Source organism: Pithys albifrons, chromosome 10, assembly GCF_047495875.1.
Source record: "Pithys albifrons albifrons isolate INPA30051 chromosome 10, PitAlb_v1, whole genome shotgun sequence".
Lineage (NCBI taxonomy): Eukaryota > Metazoa > Chordata > Aves > Passeriformes > Thamnophilidae > Pithys > Pithys albifrons.
This window is the reverse complement of record NC_092467.1, coordinates 21,803,868-21,819,972: the sequence shown is the minus strand read 5'-3', so window position 1 is coordinate 21,819,972 and position 16,105 is coordinate 21,803,868. Positions and strand designations below refer to the sequence as shown.

Below are 16,105 nucleotides of genomic sequence, written 5' to 3'. Positions count from 1 at the left end.
TTGTCATTCTAAACTAGAGCTCTTAGTTTTTCTGTTAATTGAGGGATGCAGAATGTGTATGCTACATAGAATCATAGAATCATAGAATCGATTGGGTTGGAAAAGACCTCCAAGATCATCGAGTCCAACCCTTGGTCCAACTCTAGTCCATTTACTAGATCATGGCACCCAGCGCCACGTCCAATCTGTGTTTAGGTATGTTATTGTTAAAAACATCATTTAAGGATAGGTTACTGGTCTACTTCTAGTATTCAGTAGAAACATGGGCACTTCCCAGACTCCACTGTGTTCCACATGCTTGTTTCCCATCTGCAAGTCTGGTCAGTGTCAAGTAGATCAGGGGAAGCATTAAGAATATGAAGAAACATGGGAGAAACTGACACAACATCTGGCAGCTTCTAACAGTGTGAAGCTAAGGATTGTAACCTATTCCTTGTTCAGTTTCTGTTAATAGCTGTCTTCATGCCACCCTCATACAAATCCATTCTTTTAAACAAAACAAACCTAAACTCACCTTAGTCTCAGCAACCTCCTGTGAAGTTTCAGCAAGCTCTCCCATCTAATTACAAAATGCATGAAGGACTGTTTTCTAAGAGTAAGTCACACCTATATATATAAAAAGGAATTTGATGAAGCCAAGGAGACATCAAGTTTTAAATAGATTACACAGATCTATACAGAACATAAATCAAGTCAAAAAAGCACAAGTTATAAGAGTGCAAAAGGAATGTAAATAATGGTTAAAGTGCTTCAGTTTTAATTAACATATTACTGATGTATTTCTCTATAAAAGCACAATTTTTGAACTACCAGATATCCTACTGCATTTTGGCCTGAAGTGAGGTTTTATGGCCTAGTTACAAACCAGATTTATGATAGAAAATGCTGTCAGCTCAGGGATAAGTAGTACAAACTAGGCATTGCTGCCATTCTCTGCTTTATGCTGTCATCTCACACTTTTCACTATAATTTGATTGATTAACAATCTGCAGCGCATCATTTCACTTATTAAAAGCTGTTGCAAAACAGTGTTTACAGACATCAGCAAATTTAAGATCTATGTTACTTTAGTTCTGAACTCCTGGCATACCTTTAGGCTTTTACACGTGGCTTCACCAGAGGAGCTACTTTTCATCTTGAAGAACCATAGCTCATGCCATGATATGTGCAGCTGAAATTGAAAATTATAAAGAAAATACCTCTTCAAGTAAGATCAGAAAAATAATACCACAACTGCTTTCTGTTAGTTGGCACAAAGGTTGCAGGATGCCCAGCTGAGCATCCTGGTACAAAGCAAAACCATGATGCACTTGGAGAAAAACATCCTTCCAAAGTGCTAAGCACCTCAGAAAAACTCTTTATTCCTAGTGAGGTTAAGAAACTAAGAGTAAGTAACAGCCTTGGAACTAGATTTGGGAGGGATTCGGGTCTGCTGACTGGCACCCCTGGCTTGATCCAATAGAACACACAATGGCATTGCCACATATATTCATACATGTGAACAGGACTGCAAATTAATAAAGTTCTTCTGGAGGTGCTTACCTGCATCTTGTCCTTCTGTATTTTTCAGGCAAACTTCATAGGAAACTAAGTGATTTTTACCCAAAATAGCTCTAAGGTGACAAGGAAACAATAATATAAAGACAGTTGGAAAAATATGTGGCGCAGGGTGAGGGGAATCTAAAGAGTAAGGAATAAAATGAGACTTGTGCCATCTATCTATATTCCCCTGGAATATGAAGATCAAACTCCAGCTCAGGCTGGAGTTGACAGAGGGGAATATCATGGCTCACTAGCAATGGCTGTCCTGCACAGATTTGTTTTCAATATTCTATAAATAGATCATAGGTGTCACAAAAACTCCTCGAAAAATGCTGATAATAATTTCTCACTCATGAAAGTTAATTATTTAATTGATGCAAGGAGACACAATTTCTAATTCAATTAAAAACACAGGGATAACCCACCCCCCTCCCCTCCCCCCCAAAAAAACATAACAGAAACATAAAGAAGCAGTTAAACAGTCACGGAATACTTGTAAGACAGCAAAAGGTACTGCAAAAGACAATGAAGTACAGAAACCTTAGAGGTACCAATGCTTCCATCTTCCCCAGAACATCAGTTCATACTGATCACTTAAAAAACACATCTTGCATATCACAAGTATAAGAGATTTTGTATGGAGAAAGGAGAAGGGAAAGAAAAAATTAAGGACAATCTTCTTTAATAAAAATGTAGGAAATACTCTTTAATAAAACCCTAAGAAATATGAAGGGCCAGATATCTAAGGTTGTGAGAAATTTCTCTGTGTTGAAGCAGAATAGTATAAAACTCAAAATATCTTTTATAAAATGGCTGTAAAATGGCTCTGCTTATGCTAAATACCCTTCAAACCACTAAGACTGTTAAATGTTATCTACAGTAAATGACACGAAAACATGAAATGTCAAATGATGCCCTTTGACCACCATGTGGATGGAGATTCAGCATCATAAGAAAAATTAAGATGCTGACTCGTCCTGGCCTGCTGTAGAACAGGCTCCATGGCAAATGCAGATGTGGGGAAACAGCCATGAACCTGCATCTCCATCCTTGCTGTGGCCCCTCCCAGGGGTGCCAGCCAGGGAGCACATGGCTGCACAGGACTACCAGCAGAAAAGGGAGACAGTTCTTTGTCTTGTCTGGCACTGTATGCCAGGCCAAGCAAGAAAAACTACTTACCAGATGATCAAACTACAGAGTCCCTCTTCACTGTGGATTACTTTGACCAGGAGTTCTTGGGAAGACAGAAAGGATGGGAAACTATAGACAAGCAACCCCAGCAATCCACACAAACCGATGGAAAACTGTATGAACAGAATTAGGAGTCAAAAAGAAGATGCTTTAGCTAAGATATAATGCAGCTTTTGTAAGCAAGCGCTGCCTTGCAAATCTATTGAGAGTTCTTCAAAGTTCGCTGAACCAATTTGACAAGGAGACACAGGTGATGGATCCACTTGATGTCCCACAACTAGTTTGCAAGGTGCTTTTTTAAAGACTTTCAAAGAAGTTATGGTAACAGAAAAAAAAGAAAAAAGAAGATACCTTTGAAACCCATTTGAACACAGGAAACAAGGCTAAGAGGATACAGCATCAACTTAAAGGTACAAGCAGAATATCACAGGAAAAATGTCACAATATATTTTCCTCTGCTTTTCTGTGCTCTTCCCTTGATATCTACCATAGGCTATTCGTAGACACAGGATACAGCAGGTAGACTGCATTTAAAATAAATAGCTAAAAATATGGAAAAAATTTCTCCAGTGAACATCAACTTGTATGCTAAAGGCCAGTTCCAGCCTTGCCATACTCTCTATATGCCAAGCCAGCCACAAGATCTAACCACAGGAACTGCATTCTCATTCTACTGAATGCAATGCCAAAGCATCCAGTGCACATGGATAGCAAGACTGGACCCACTTAACACATGTGGAAAGTCATCTTAATAATTTGGTTTCTGAAAACAGGTTTCTCTCCTTTAGGAGATGCCTAGCAATATTTAAATCTGCCAGTTTCTTTACACAACCCAGGTAAGTGTTAAGATAACATCAGTAGCTTTTAGGACACTACCTACTTCTTGAAGTACAGGGAAAATAAAGGGAATAGTAGATCTTTAGCAAAGCATAAGGTTTTAAGACTTTGCTGATTCTGAAAGCAGCCATTTGGTGTGGCTGAGTTTAAGGCAAGAGTTTAGGTTAGGTTTATGTTTTAAACAAAAAGGCAAAAGAAGTGAACAGATTTATAACCTATGAGGATATGCCTCCCTGTTGCATCCTTTCTGTAACCAAACTGTACAAAAGGCCAAAAGTGAAAGTGGTTACTGGTATTCAGTGGAACTGTTTATTTGTGTTGGACAAAACTGGAACATTTTCCTCTACAGCATTATTTTTTTACCCGGGCTATACATGTGTAGATATGCATTACATAAACACTGAAAAGCTACTCCTCGTCCCTCCATTGCAAATGATACTGCAGAGAAAGAGCAGTTTAGATAAACCAGCAACCTTCTATAAACACAAAACCCACCAAACAAATACAGGGACCACTGCAGAGAAGCACATGTGAAAGAACTGTACAAAATAAAAACATACATTGCAATGATACACTGATGACCCTGTTGACCCTATTTGCCATCCTACTGGCATTATAAAGACCAAGGGAAGTAAGCGGACCCTCATCACAATTTGAGCCATAATATTTTGACCTACAAACTTTACCTGGACAGGAAAACTAGTACAGGAAAAGTAACTTAATGAAACCAGCAGTATCTAGTGCTTAGTGAGGCTCTTTGTTGGTAAATATCAAAGTATTTGACAAAGTAAATGCAATTATATTGGAGCTGGATATAAAGAAAGGACAAAGCATAAGTTTAAAATACTCGCTACATGTCAAACCAGCACGTCTAGTCAAATACTTAATACAGGACAGGATTACTCCACTAAGGCCTGTTGCAGGCAAGAAAGGAAATATAATAGCTATTCAAATTAGTAACTAGTATGACATACCATGAGTCTCCCAAATAAACCACAGCCCTGGTCTGTACTGAGCTGTATCACAAAAGCCATGTCATGATCAGCGGTGTGAAAAATGTCACTTCATAAAAAGAGCCCCTATGCTGAGCATTGCCAGCACTGCTGTTACACTATCCAGTCTGCTTCTCGTAGGGCTTGTTTTGTTCAAGGGATTGCTGTGAACAATGTCACCAAAATAATTCAGGCTGATATAATTTGCATCTGTATCAAGCGCATTGGTCAAAGCAGCCATACTGGCTCAGTTTCAGACAAGGCTTCAGTGTTCTTTGCACACAGACATTAAAAGAAAAGGGAAAAAAATCTAAAATTTGCATGAGGAAGAAGACCTGGCATGATCAAACATTAATAGATACACATCCTTGAATGGAAATCTTAAACACTATCAATTTAATCATTAAATCAGGCAGAAATCCTCATTAAAGGAGAAAAAGTAACTAAAAGAACTGCAAATGAAATGAGTTCTATGAAATGCTGATTTCAGAGTATGTTATGCAGCCTATGCAAGTTTTCATCATAAAACACCAACATTTTCAAGATGCACTTCCTGACAGCCTTTTATTTTTAAAAGTTCATTGAAAGAAGGAAAGCAGAAATAATATTGGAGTGCAGAGGATATAATTTTCCATGAGAAACATTTCTCGATTTTTTTTATTTGCCTTTCACCACTTAAAAATGCAAAACCTATTATGCTCATTCTTGTACAGAAGTGCTGAAGAAATGGTTAGAAGAGTTTTTGTGGCATGTGTGATCAAATATTCAAAAGAGACTTCTGCAGGGCAACCATTGCTACTAAGCCACAACTTTTCGCTCTGTCAGCTCCAGCCTGAGTTTGATCTTCACATGGTTCAGAAGACAATTCCATTATATACACTGCATTTTTTCTACAGTTCATAACTTTATGGATTGATTAGTCTCTTGGGTGAAATATTTCATGCTTGTCTCAGTCCAAGGGTGAAGTAGTCTGGAAGCACAATAAAATTCTACCAGGTCACACAGAGCTCTGTGACACAGACAGAGCTGGAAGATCTGTACGTGGGGACACTGAGCTTTGTGCATGCCTGGTCCTTGTACCCAGACTGTACCATATACAAAAGTCATTTTCTCTGCAAATGCCACACACTGTGAAATGCACCATTCCTACTTCATGGATTGCCCTCCACTTCATCTGTTTTTATCAAGTCCAAATAACCTGACCTCATAGCTTTTCAGTTCACAGTGAAACAAAGTACTGGATCTTCACAATTTACCAGTAACTAGTAGCATTTCCTTTCCCCATCTATACTGAATGGATAATTAGCTGAGTTTTTGGAAGCCTTCAGATCAAAAACTTGGTTTTATTCCTTCCCTCATCCGAGAAAGAAGCAGCTCTCAAGCTTGAAGAAAACCATGACTGAGATTTTATTGGCATCAGGATTGCCAGAGCTGCAGACTTCCTTGTCCTGCTTTGGTTGGTCCTTCAAATGACTCTTACGGGAGTACAATGAAATATCTCCCTGTCCTTACCACTTTGCAAATCCCCTCCACCCCTGATGAATTCACAGTTGAACCTGGTCTTAGGTCCTTCACATATCACTGAGTCAGTGCAACTTGGCCTTGGTTCAGCATACGTCGAATGATGCTTCTCTGAAGGCAGATGACACCACAAGATCCCTTTATTTCCAGTACATTCTGTGCATGTGTCACCTGAGAAAGGAAAAATCTGACTGCTGAAACAAGAGACAGAAACAGGCTTAATGTGCAGATACGCAGCAAGAGAATTAGAACCAGATTACATTTGCTTTTCTGTAATCAATTAACAGAAACCAGCTTTTAGGAGGGAAAATGAACCAACCAAAAAAAAAAGCAAACCAAAAAAACAAACCAGTCTCTAGAACTAGAGATGCACTTTATCACTACTGATGTTTGTAAAGATACTTCTGAACAGTCTCTGATATTTGCTTATGCATTTCATGGTGACAGTCACATAAATATGAAAATATTCAGCTGGCATAGGCCAAGAAATACTGATTGTCTCATCACTGCTCAGGCTTGTTTCTCCACTGATTTTTGTAGGAATCTCACTATTATGAAAGCATAGCTCAGAGTAATACACTGCTGTCAATATTTGGGCATGGACATAGGCAGCTCAGGAGACAGGAGGGAGGGAACGTGTATGTGAGAACAACCCTACTGGTGGCATTCCATTTATTCAGTTCAATAACAGCAATGCATTTTGATCTGTGATCCTGAAAGATTGCTGAAAAACTGGAATAATCAACTTATGTTTTTTATCATCCTGAGTGTTCTAAAAAATGTCTTAAAACACCCTTGCAGGACCTGTCAATGCAGTTACATAGTACAGGGTGCAGACATGAATGCTCAAAATTTTGCAAGTATGGGCATAACTGGTTCACAGACCTTTCTGCGTAGACTCACAAAATGTTGAAATTCTGATCTAGAAGTTTCTATGCAAAGAAACACCAAAAAACTGCCATCTGGCTTGTCTTCTGGATTCCATTAAAAAGATCATCTGTGCACAACAGAGAAGTGTCTATACTGCACAAGCACTGCTTGGCCTGCAAAACACAGGTGGTTTGTGAGTGAGAGTGACATGGTTGGTTCTCAAAGCCCCCATCTCAAATCGAGTTTGAAGGGCTATCAGGGAAAATTAAAAGATTGCTAACTTTATACAGAAAAATAAATACACAAAACACATTTACAACCTATCCAACATTTCCGTAGTTGCTTTCAGACTGTAACTACTCAAAGAATAAAAGTTATCATAGCATAGAAAATACTCTCGTAAGTGTAGCACAGCTAACTTTATGGTGTCTCTGAGAATGATCCACTTCAGCTCACTCTGTGCATACAAAAATGTTAGAAATGCCTGAAGCATAGTTCGCTGCATTCCAGTCAAACTGTTGTTTTCACTTCAATTTAATCACCTTCACAGGTACTTACTGAGTGCCTCTATTCATAAATTGCATTTTAATAACCCACCTAATTGCCTCCTTTCCCCCATGTAGATAAACTTTTAAAAAGGCAGAATCTTTGGTATCTTCTGCTACTGGCAAAATTCTGAGTTCTGTAGATGTTTCTATCACTTCCTGCAAAGGGTGGCAGAAAGAGGGAAAAATAATGAGTAAGGCCTGAGGAGTCTGAGTAAGTGTAATTGCAGTTGAAGCAAGGTACAAAGCTCCATCAACTTCACTTTACATACTTTTTAAAGTGTGACAAAACTTGCCTATAAAATAAATATTTGATGAAAAAATATTCACTACAATTGAAATAGAGTTGGATTTAAAAAGGAAAGCTAAGCAAATCCTGTAAGGAGTTCAGTAGGGTTCCTTTCTATCCGGCATCTACACATTTCTACACGCTCTGTCTACAACAGATCTTACTTCATGGTTGCATTAGAAATTGCTGAGGGGAAAAATACAGGGTTTCTGATTTTAAGACATGTCACCATTATATCATATTTTGGATACAGAGTAATTGCTTTTGAAGGATAGTATCAAAAAAAAACCCAACACGTTGTGAAGAGATCCAGAGATCCAAGCACTAGGAATAATGCTCAGACCCATCCAGCAAACAAGAGCTTTTCTCTTTCACATTAAGTTGCATTATTGTTGGCAGAGTATCTGTGCCCTGGTTGCATAAAAGCTTATCAGCAAACTGGGAAGATAGTATTATCTACTACAGAATATCAGGTTACAGACCTGTAAGGACAGTAGCGTAAGAAAGCTCTTATTTTAATCCTTATCCCTGCTGCTTTGCATATGCTACTGAAAGCAATTCCTGCTCTTCACCAAAAAGTGCAACAAAGAGGTGTAGCAGGCAAGTGTTTACCTCCTGATAATGGATCATTTTGCACCTTCATTCTCTCCAAGTCTAGAAGACACACGGAGAAAAGAGAGAAGGCTTTAATACTCCGGAGATGTACCACTCTGCTGTTTTTACTGTTCCTCAGTGCCTCCTGCTGCCTGGGCAGCACGTACACACGGCTCTGACAAGTTCAACTCTCCGAACCCAAAGCTACGATGCCACAATCATACTGTAAGAGAATTAAAAAAGACAAAAATGTTCATGCACTCAGATTTGTACCTGCTGTGCAATAGGAAAATGCTCAAAACCATATTCTAAGATAAACATACCAACTCTGATATTATGTGCGATCACCAATAATTCCAAACTACTTCTAGCACGTACACCACGATGCATCTGCTAAGCTTTATTATGATTAAGCAAGAGAACAGGTTCCAAAAGCACAGTGCAAAAGCTTCTCCTCACTGACAGACTTCATTCTCTATATGCAAAAATATGCTCATTTGCTCTTCACTACCAATATATTACACAGACAAACAAACCCCTTTTAGCACACATTCATCAGTAAATGTCCAAGAACAAATCAATATGCCAAATCAGAATTTACAAAACCCAGGCACTAAAGCACATTTTCCAAGGGCTCAGAAACTATAGAATACAATAGTACAATTTATAACATTTTTCATCCTGATGCCAGAGTTGATTTTCTTCTGTGAAAACCCAGTGCAGTGAAAATCCTGAAAGCATCCAATTCCATATTCTGTGCAGTCAAAATACAACACCTATGAAGGGTTTCTAATGGACATGGTGAAGTAGGTTTTGTTGGGGATTTTTTGGCATTATTTGGAGCTAGATTCAGCAAGGTCATAATTCTTATTTTCACTTTCACCAACTCATAGAATTCTAAACTCAAAACTGCCTAAGGTGAAAGGACTGATCTAAGGGTTGCATTTAAACAGGGAAGAAAAAAGAATAAGAAAAAAATCAATATATTCTAGAGTATTTTTATTTTTGTGAAGAAAGCTTTCAATACATCATGCCAAAGTCTGCAAAGTGGCTTAAGTTTTTATTGATAAAATGACATCTTAAATAACATTCTGCACAATATCCAGTTCTCTAGTGATAGGTGCCTACTTTTAAGATTTACTTTGAAGTATGGGGAAAAGAATTTGCCCATTTATAATTCAGAAGCAACCTCAGAAATTCTGTTACTGGGTTTAGGTCCTGCCCCTTTTCAAGTTTAATCAGAAAGAAAAAATGCTCAGAAAAGCATTAAAATATGTTTTAAACAAAAAAAAGTAAAGTACAGTAATATTAAAACCATTTGTTAGAATCTTTCCAGAAAAAGGCAGAAAAGATGACTTCAAAAGAACCTTGAGAAGTGAGATCTCAACACTTTTTTCACCAGAACCATAATCCACATACAGACAACACAGGTGATACCCAAGAACCCAAACCCAAAGTAGCAGCCAATGCAAACATCTTGCTTGCTCCACTTCAGAAGACATGTTTCATGTGTTTGATTCCATATGTTTTGAAGAAAACCATGATGATCAATGCCCAGAGTCCTAAAATAAATCCTCCAGGAGGATGCCAATCCTTTTGTTTTGGTTTCTGGAAAAAAAGAAAAGTCAGTTATTACATTAAGCACTGTGCAAAAAAATAATCCTTGTAGTCAAGAAAAATACCAATAAGCTCCACTTCTTTATTTGCGATGTGGTGGAGAGGCTGATGGGAGGCAAGCTGTCACTCAGGCAGGAAGGTTAAATACCACAAAAAGGCCACTAGAATTGTATTTGAGACAGCATTTTGATGGTGTGGATTGGTATCATGGGACATGTTCAAACTCATTTGTTTGGACAGATTTTTTTTGTATCTAGTTTCATGTTAACATGAGAGAAAAATGCTGTAAGTATGAAAAACAGCTCCTACAAGTGAAAATGTGAAAGAGAAAAGAGAATGTTGTTTTTCCACTATCCGTTTTCTACAGCTCCTTTTGTACTGAGAATTATGTGAATAAACAGATATCTGACCACATAAGAAATGAAGACTCATCGTTACAGGAATATCATAAAACAAAATAGGATTGGTTTTAATGTCAATCACATTTCCCAGGGGCCTCATTGACTCTGCTTTTCCTTAATGTAGAATTATATTCTGCAATTCAAACATCTGTCCCACTTCAACAAATTTTTCATCTTCAGAAAAAAAGTAATACACTGTAATTTAAGGCCTTGTCTGTCTCACACTTAACAGTTAGACAAGATAAAACTTGCCTCTCCTCTTCCTCCTCTATTAAAAGAAAAATTCCGATACTCCACATTGAATGAACAGAGAAATAGATTGTAGAAGGTAAGAGCTGCCATGTGCTCTTGATCTGTCTCTGGGGCCAATATGAAGCTATATGAATTCAAAATCTTTGTTAGGAATATCATGACAAAAGTACCAGAATTACAGTATTTAGTAGTATAACTCAGTCCCTCACACCAGTGCCTACTCTTGCCCTCAGCAGGTGTGTTTTACAGATCCTCCAGGCAGACAGAGATTTACTACTATGATAATAAATACTGAAGCGCTTGGTGAGATTTTTATTCCTGCCTTGCTGAAATATTTGCACCATTTTGTCCTTGTACAGAATGAGACACAAGGGGCCCAGAGTGTTTTGGTTTTGTTGCATTTAAGTCGAATTTAAAATTTTCTTTCTGCCACATGAATAACTACTACAAAAGATGGTGCAGTTTCAGTTTCATTGTCAAATGGAAGCTTGTCGTTCTCTGCTAAATGTACCAGGAGGCTGGTTAACTTTAATGCAATAAGGAACAGTTTGCAGCATCTGTTCTTTCAAAGCAGCTTTCCAATCAATATGAAAACAATGTTTGTTGATTGCACAGCTCCTATTTTCTAAACTATACAGTTTTAGCTTTAGGTTGTTCTTTAAGCACCATGCCTGCTATTAAAAAGTAGTACAAACAGTCACATCATCTGAGACACCCAAAGAACTGTCAGTCTGAAATATTAATGATTTTACTCTGATACAAGAATCACAGAGCCAGAATTCTAATTTACATCAACAACAACAAAACCAAAGATATGAGCAGAGCGGGTGTCTCTGTATGCAAACCACTGAGTCCCCTGAGCAGCACTCGTCAGCTGCAGAGTGTGCTGTTGGTGATCTGCCACCTCGCTGATATTCACACCCGCACATCTCTACATAAACATCTCTGAAAACCAACTCTGTGTGTTCAAAAGGCTGCCAGCACATCTCCCTTCTGAAAGTAACAGCACACGACACTTCTCCACACAAAGGGACTTTCTTGTTTAAATCCTCCTAATTAACCCGTAACTTCATATGCATATTGCAGTGCCTGTTCCATCAATCTCTTTGTACTATCAATCTTTCCCTTCTTGAATCTCAGACAAGTATCTCACCACAAAGTGGCACCTGACCCTTCTAGACAAATGACTTCAATTTGCCGTCAGTGACACTAAAAGCCTCTCTCTTCTACTTTGTATAGAACAAGTAATTTCATTTCTTTAAAGAATTTATATGAATAAATATTTATAAGGTGATCTATGAGTATGGTTTTACATTTTGTCATGTCATGTATTGAAGATGTATTGAAGTATCCACAGAATTCTGCAAAGAAACAGAGGCCAGTGCAGCAGTGGCTCCACACTGGGAAATCAAGGACATGCATATAGTTGGTTTAAAGTCCTGGGATGCAATGTTAAAATGTAAAGGATTAAACCCATGAAGGCATAACAAAAATTGCATCAGGCTATACAAGAGCTACATACTCAGTAATCCTAAAAATAAATTACCTTATTAAGAAATATTTACAGACCCAGAAACTGAAATCTATGCATAAATATTAACCACAATAAAAGAGCAAAAAGATGCAACTCTGTTGAATAACTGTAAGTCAGTAGTAAGGTTAATTGAGCACAAAATTATATTAAAATATGCCAGTATTTTCCACTAGGGATACACAGACATCAAACCTTATGAATACCTAAAATAGGATTACACAGATTCATGTCTAAACCTACAAAGTATACCTGTAAGAGATGAAATCCCTAATTTTCTTTAAATTAACTTGCTCATAGATTCCCAAGAAAGTTCCTCATTGAATTAAAAACATACTTAACTGTCAAACTAAAAAGTTCATCCTTCCAAAATTGTAACAAATATAACACAGAAAACTTCAATAACAAATCTCTGTCCAGGTGGGTACATCAGCCCAGCTCAGCAGCAAACACCGCTGAAGTTCCTTTCCAAAAAGCTGCATTTGGCACCTGTGAGTTACACCCACCTGCACGAGAGATGGAGTTGCTGTACCTGTACCACAGGCTTGGCAGAGCACTCCCGGCTGCTCCGCTGTGGCCACAGTCCCAGCAAGTCCTTCCTCTCGGCACAGCCGTGTCAGCACCACAAGCGCTGCCGGGACCTGTGTCACTGACAGAGCGCGGCTTCACTCTGGGCTGCCATAGCCACGCTCCAAAATGGAGCTGGAGGCCAAGGAGGGCTGGGGTGCCCTTCTATAAACACACATGAGCCTCACCTGTGCTGCTGCAGAAGCTGCTCTATCTTGTGCAAGTAAACATGAAAGAGTCACAGAGATTTCTCCTAATGGGAAAGACTATCAATAAAAAACCACTTTAATAGCAAATGAAAAGTTTACTTCTTAGATCCACATACTGGAAAAAGGTTTAGAAAAGACAGAATTTCTTTCTATGCTTACTCCAGTTCTGTGGCCACAAGCAATGCTTTTTATATCAATTTTAGGATCGGGCACAAAGCATTAGTGAAAACAAAATTTTTCACAGATTCCTAAAACAAAATTCAGTAGTTCTCCTATAAAAATTGACTAGTTCAGAGCCTTATTTCCAGCAAATTTCTGTGAGTCAGGCAATTTTTGAAAGTCAGCTATTTTCTCACTTGTGAGAAATTGCTAAATGAATCAAAAACATGTTAAGCATCAAAGTATTTTGACTTGAAATTAATTATGTATCTTTATTATGTCCAAATTGATGTGAGAATGTGTACTATTAAAAGACGGCAGGTTGGCTGCACTACCTACAAATTACACAAAACTGGTTCATATTTGGGACTCATCTGGAGGAGCAGAGACAATACTCTTTTTGTTTAAGTTATTCTGGATTTCACTGTTGTACCCACCTACGAACTGCTTTTGTAACTGACATATTTAAGTTTTGTGATTTACACCACAATACAACCCCATTACCAACACCCTCTTATCCCTAATGGGAGTAACATATAGATGAAATGAGCATACAAAATGGTACAATCTATCATGAACAAATACATTTAGCAGCTTAAGGACTAGTCATTATCCAATTGCTGGAGATTCCAAATTAAAAAGATAGGTAGCTAGGCAACAGCAAGCTTCCTCCTGTGAACAGCTTTCTGTTGTATGCTCTCTAGTTCTGGTAGATACTCATTATCCTGTGGAACTTAAAAGCAGTTAAGAGAGAGTTGCTCCAAGTACTGTAATTAAGGAGAGGCTAAAACAGTGTATTTTCAAACTGGATGGGTCTGGAGGGACCTGAATGGAAAGTATCCAAGACTTTCAATGAAGGTGTTTCATAAAACATGCAATGCATGTTACTCCAATTAAAATGAGTTTCATCCAAAAAATAATAAAAAGGTATTAAAGCTGAAGTGGTAATTAGATTAAGAATGGTTTAATGTAAGAATGTTTCATTAGAACAAAAGTAAGATTTAAAACATCATGTATTAACATTTCATGTGGAAAACACTGTTAAATTTATCATTACAGTCCAACATAACTTCCTTTGCCTTATGTCCTCAGTAAGGACAAAAACATTGGTGCAGTAAGCTTTGGGTTAAACTCAGAATCCACACCTGGATAGTGGCAGCACAGAAAGCAATGCATACAGTCAGCAATGTAGTAATCCTTAAATGGAAAAGGGATACACAAATTGTTTAAGAAAGGGGGCAAAAGCTTAAAAATGAATGTGCACATGGTCCTTGTTATAGGGGATGTTCTCCCTAGACTGAGGCAGATGGTGTATGTTTGTACCACGAGTGCAAAATAACCCTATGCAACTGCACAAAAATAACACATTGGAGGCACTCTGTGCCAACAAGTCCATTAAAGTGGCAGCTATCGGATTTCAAATTAATCCCTGCTTAATTCTCTCTGCAGTTTCACTGCTGAGTGCCCTAGACTCAGTTTTGGCCTATATTTACTGCAGCATCAGTGAGGGTTCTGGGGCTGCCTGGCAGACAGCACCAGCTATGACCCAGGGGAAAGCCTGTGCATACTGCTCTGTGGAGCTCTCCACCTCTCCTAGCCCAGGGAAGTGAAGTGTTATGCTTGTCTGTGCAGTGCCTGCACTCACTGAGGTGAATTCTATATATTTCAGGGTGCAAATTTCCAAGGTTTCTTCTTGGTCATTCTCTAGTTAAATGAATGTTTTTATGTCTTCCACTGCAATATTAGAGATTTTTTTCCTTATTTCTCAAGGTACCAAATTTTATGTTGGAGTCTGTGGTAAAGACCAGTGTTGAAACCTGAAAAAACGTCTTTGAAATTCAAGGCCAACCTCAGATCCAAAACTGGAAGAACCCACCAGCTTCTCATCCTAGAAAAATGATCTCAAACTGAAGAAAACTCCTTGGAAAAGCTGAATTCTGCTATGCAGTGCACTGTGCCAGCAGCACACTATATTTTTCCTAGAGGCACTCCATAACAACTCAGGTTTACTTGCAATTTAGAATTTCAAACTGGGTAATCCTTTCAATTCTTACAACAAGGCACACAACAAAGTTTAATTTCAGAATGAATTTACATGTATCACAAGCAAATCACAGCATGAAGTATGTCCTCAAAGCTTTTAGCAGAAGCCTGCACTTGTAACTTGTTTGGTATAGTTTGGATTTTGGGGTCCTCACAGTGGGGTGGGGAAATCAAATAACTCCAGCCATCTAGTAATAGTTTAATCCTTTCTGTGCCCACAGCAAGATTAAAGTCATAAGAGAACTCCAGCATAAATAGTGCCTGTTAATCCACAAAACTATTTAAAGCACTTTTGTCTAATCTCCCAGTTTGTATTTACTAACCACAGTGCCATGATTACTGATATATCAAACATTAATAGATTAATGAAGAAAGTTTATTCATCAACAACAAAATCTCACAAAGGGTTGGGAAAGAACAGCAGCTAAACGAAATTAACATCAATACCAACAACTGTATTTTCAATATTTACTTTGTATAATCATTTAATATAAACAACAATACTGTTATGATAGCTTTACTTTTTCATTTCTGTCTAAAATACATAATCTATAAGGGCTTTCTTAAAATGAGCTTCTAGTTATTACTGTCTACTTTCAGTGTTATCTCTCAGTATTTCATAGCACTGTAATGTGTTTTTAGTGGTTTAACAATTACTCATTAACCTTCCAACCTGTGATACAACACATAATATAAAACTTCTAATCAAAGGGAGCCTTCCCAGCCCCTGGGACTCAGGGCAGTTGAATTCTCAGACAAGCCAGTGCTGAGATGAATGATGCCCACCTGGCGAATACAACAGTTGTGGGATTTGCTACACCCAAACTGAACACACACATCTCTGCACTGGCAGCAGTATCTGTTCCTACCTGTCCTCAACAGCCTGGCACAGCAGAGGGGCCAAGCTCTCACCTGCTCTGCTAACTCTGAGTTACTTTATGGAAC

The 16,105-nt window shown here is 38.2% G+C and overlaps 1 protein-coding gene across 1 annotated transcript in view; it reads right to left on the bottom strand.

The window, feature by feature from the left end:
• Positions 1-9,365: 9,365 nt before the first annotated feature.
• PIGK (phosphatidylinositol glycan anchor biosynthesis class K) overlaps positions 9,366-16,105 on the bottom strand; it is a 67,926-nt gene continuing 61,186 nt past the window's right edge. Inside the window, exon 11 of the mRNA XM_071564731.1 lies at positions 9,366-9,989. Within this exon, the coding sequence (XP_071420832.1) occupies positions 9,873-9,989 (117 nt within the window). The 3' untranslated portion in view covers positions 9,366-9,872. The remainder of the gene's footprint in view (positions 9,990-16,105) is intronic.